The 2,445-nt window shown below is 45.0% G+C and overlaps 1 protein-coding gene across 1 annotated transcript; it reads left to right on the forward strand.

Annotated features, from left to right (window-relative positions):
* The first annotated feature begins 283 nt into the window (after positions 1 to 283).
* On the forward strand, positions 284 to 2,419 carry LOC107106994 (gastrula zinc finger protein XlCGF57.1-like). Its single transcript, XM_015407208.1, has one exon. It carries the CDS (start codon positions 297 to 299, stop codon positions 2,232 to 2,234), a length of 1,938 nt encoding a protein of 645 aa, XP_015262694.1. The 5' UTR covers positions 284 to 296; the 3' UTR covers positions 2,235 to 2,419.
* The last annotated feature ends 26 nt before the right edge of the window (positions 2,420 to 2,445 follow it).

Raw genomic sequence — 2,445 nt, forward strand, 5'->3', positions numbered from 1 at the left:
TGAATTGTGGGGATCAGTTGTTGAGGTCCTGGCTTCTACCTTCCCCATAGCCAACATGTTTAGAGGGGAAAGAAGGAAACTTCACAAATAAAAATGGACCACGCAGTCAGGCGGGAAGCCACTTTTAACGTGTATATTATTGTACATTTCAATCTACAGCAGGAACGAGACCCTGAAATGCTTTGAGTGTGGATAGAATTACAAGTGCAAATCAGACCTCCTTCTGTGGGTGCTAATGAGATCTCTCTCTCTTTATTCCAACAGGGGATGATCAGAGGAACGAGGAGGATGAGGAAATGCATCGCCTATCTCCGGATGAAGTCAAGAAGGAAGACCTGAAAGGAAACTTCGGAAATCAAGGAAGCCCCATGAGGCAGAAAGGAAGCCATACACTCAAGAAGGGGGATCAACCCATTCCTTGCCAAGGGGGGGATTTCCATGAAGTAATTCACATGGTGGAGGAAACGTACAACTGCTTGGAATGTGGAATGAACTTCTCCGATCAAACCGAATATAATACCCATTTGGAAAATCATAGTGGAAAAAAGACCCATCAATGCCTGGAATGTGGAAAGAGCTTCCTTTGTAGAACAGAACTAATTAGCCATCTAAGAACACATGCAGGAGAGAAACATAGTTGCCCAGACTGTGGTGAGAGTTTCTCACAGGAATCAGACCTTATTGAACACCAAAGCATTCATTCAGAAGATAAGCCATTGATCTGCTCAGAGAGTGGAATTATATTCTCTGATGGAAGTCCGGGAAATCTACATTTCCCAAGTAACATCATAATGGAGGCATGTAAATGCTTTCGGTGTGGAATGTACTTTGAATACAGATCACAGCTCCTTGTGCACCAAGAAATACACGCAGGGGAGACAGGTTTTGAATACCCGGAATGTGGAAAGAGATCGAGTGACAACGGCAATTTTCAACAGCATCTAAATACCCTCACAAAGGAGGAAGCTTTTGACTTCTCAGATTGCAGCCAGCAATTTAGCTTCAGTTCAAATCTTCTAACGCATCAAAGCACCCACACAGGGGAAAAACCTTTTGAATGCTCAGAGTGTGGGAAGAGATTCCGTCACAGACGTAGTCTTCAACAGCACCTAAAAATCCACAGCGGTGACAATCCTTTTGAGTGCTTAGAGTGTGGGAAGAGATTCAGTCGGAGTGGCCATCTTCAGCTGCATCACAGAACCCACACAGGGGAGAAACCTTTTGAATGCCCAGTGTGTGAAAAGAGATTCAGCAACACAGGTGGCCTTCAAAAGCACATACGAGTCCACACAGGGGAAAAGCCTTTTGAATGCTCAGAATGTGGAAGGAGATTCAGTCTGAGTGGTGATCTGCAACAGCATCTAAGAACCCACACGGGGGAGAAACCTTTTGAATGCTCAGAGTGCAGTAAGAGATTTGGTCGGAGCAGCGATCTGCAGCAACATCTAAGAACCCACACAGGGGAGAAACCATTCGAATGTTCAGAGTGTGGAAAGAGATTCATTCGGAGTAGCCATCTAAAACAGCATGTAAGAACCCACACAGGGGAGAAACCTTTCGAATGTTCAGAGTGTGGGAACAAATACAGTCAGATTTATGACCTTCAAGAGCACTTACGAGTTCACACAGGGGAGAAACCTTTTGAATGCTCAGTATGTGGAAAGAGATTTAGGTTGCGTGGCAGTCTTCAGCGACATGAAAGAATCCACACAGGGGAGAAACGTTTTGAATGTTCAGAGTGTGGAAAGAGATTCAGGTTGAGTGGCAGTCTTCAACTGCATCAAAGAACCCACACAGGGGAGAAACCTTTTGCATGTTCAGTGTGTGGAAAAAGATTCGGTCAGAGTAGCCATCTGCGACAGCATCAAAAAACCCACACAGGGGAGAAACCTTTTGAATGCTCAGAGTGTGGGAAAAAATACAGTCGAGGTTACGACCTTCAACTGCACATAAGAATCCACAAAGGTGAAAAACCTTATGAATGTTCTGATTGTGGAAAGGTATTCAGTCAGAGTTGCGATCTTCAGCGGCATCAAAGAACCCACACAGGGGAGAAACCCTTTGAATGCTCAGTGTGTGGAAAGAGATATAGTCAGAGTGGTCCTCTGAAAAAGCATCTAAGAACCCACACAGGGGAGGGAGCTTTTGAATGCTCAGATCTTGGGACGAGATTCAGTGAGAGCGGAAATCTTCACCAGCATCTGAGAACTCACACAGGGGAAGAAACGTTTTGAGTGCTGAGAGTGTAGAAAGAGATTCAGTCACAGGTGGCAATCTCGTACTGCATCAGAGAACCCACACGGGGAGAAACTTTTGGAAAGCTCACAGTGCGGAAGAAAATTCAGTCAGAGTGTCAGTCTTCAAAGCCATCAAATAATCTTCATGGGAGAAACCTTTTGGGTGCTCAGAGTGTGGAGACAGGTTCAGTCGGAATGAAGGCATTCA

This window comes from Gekko japonicus, unplaced genomic scaffold (genome assembly GCF_001447785.1).
Source record: "Gekko japonicus isolate JY-2015 unplaced genomic scaffold, Gekko_japonicus_V1.1 scaffold5987, whole genome shotgun sequence".
NCBI classification, from domain to species: domain Eukaryota; kingdom Metazoa; phylum Chordata; class Lepidosauria; order Squamata; family Gekkonidae; genus Gekko; species Gekko japonicus.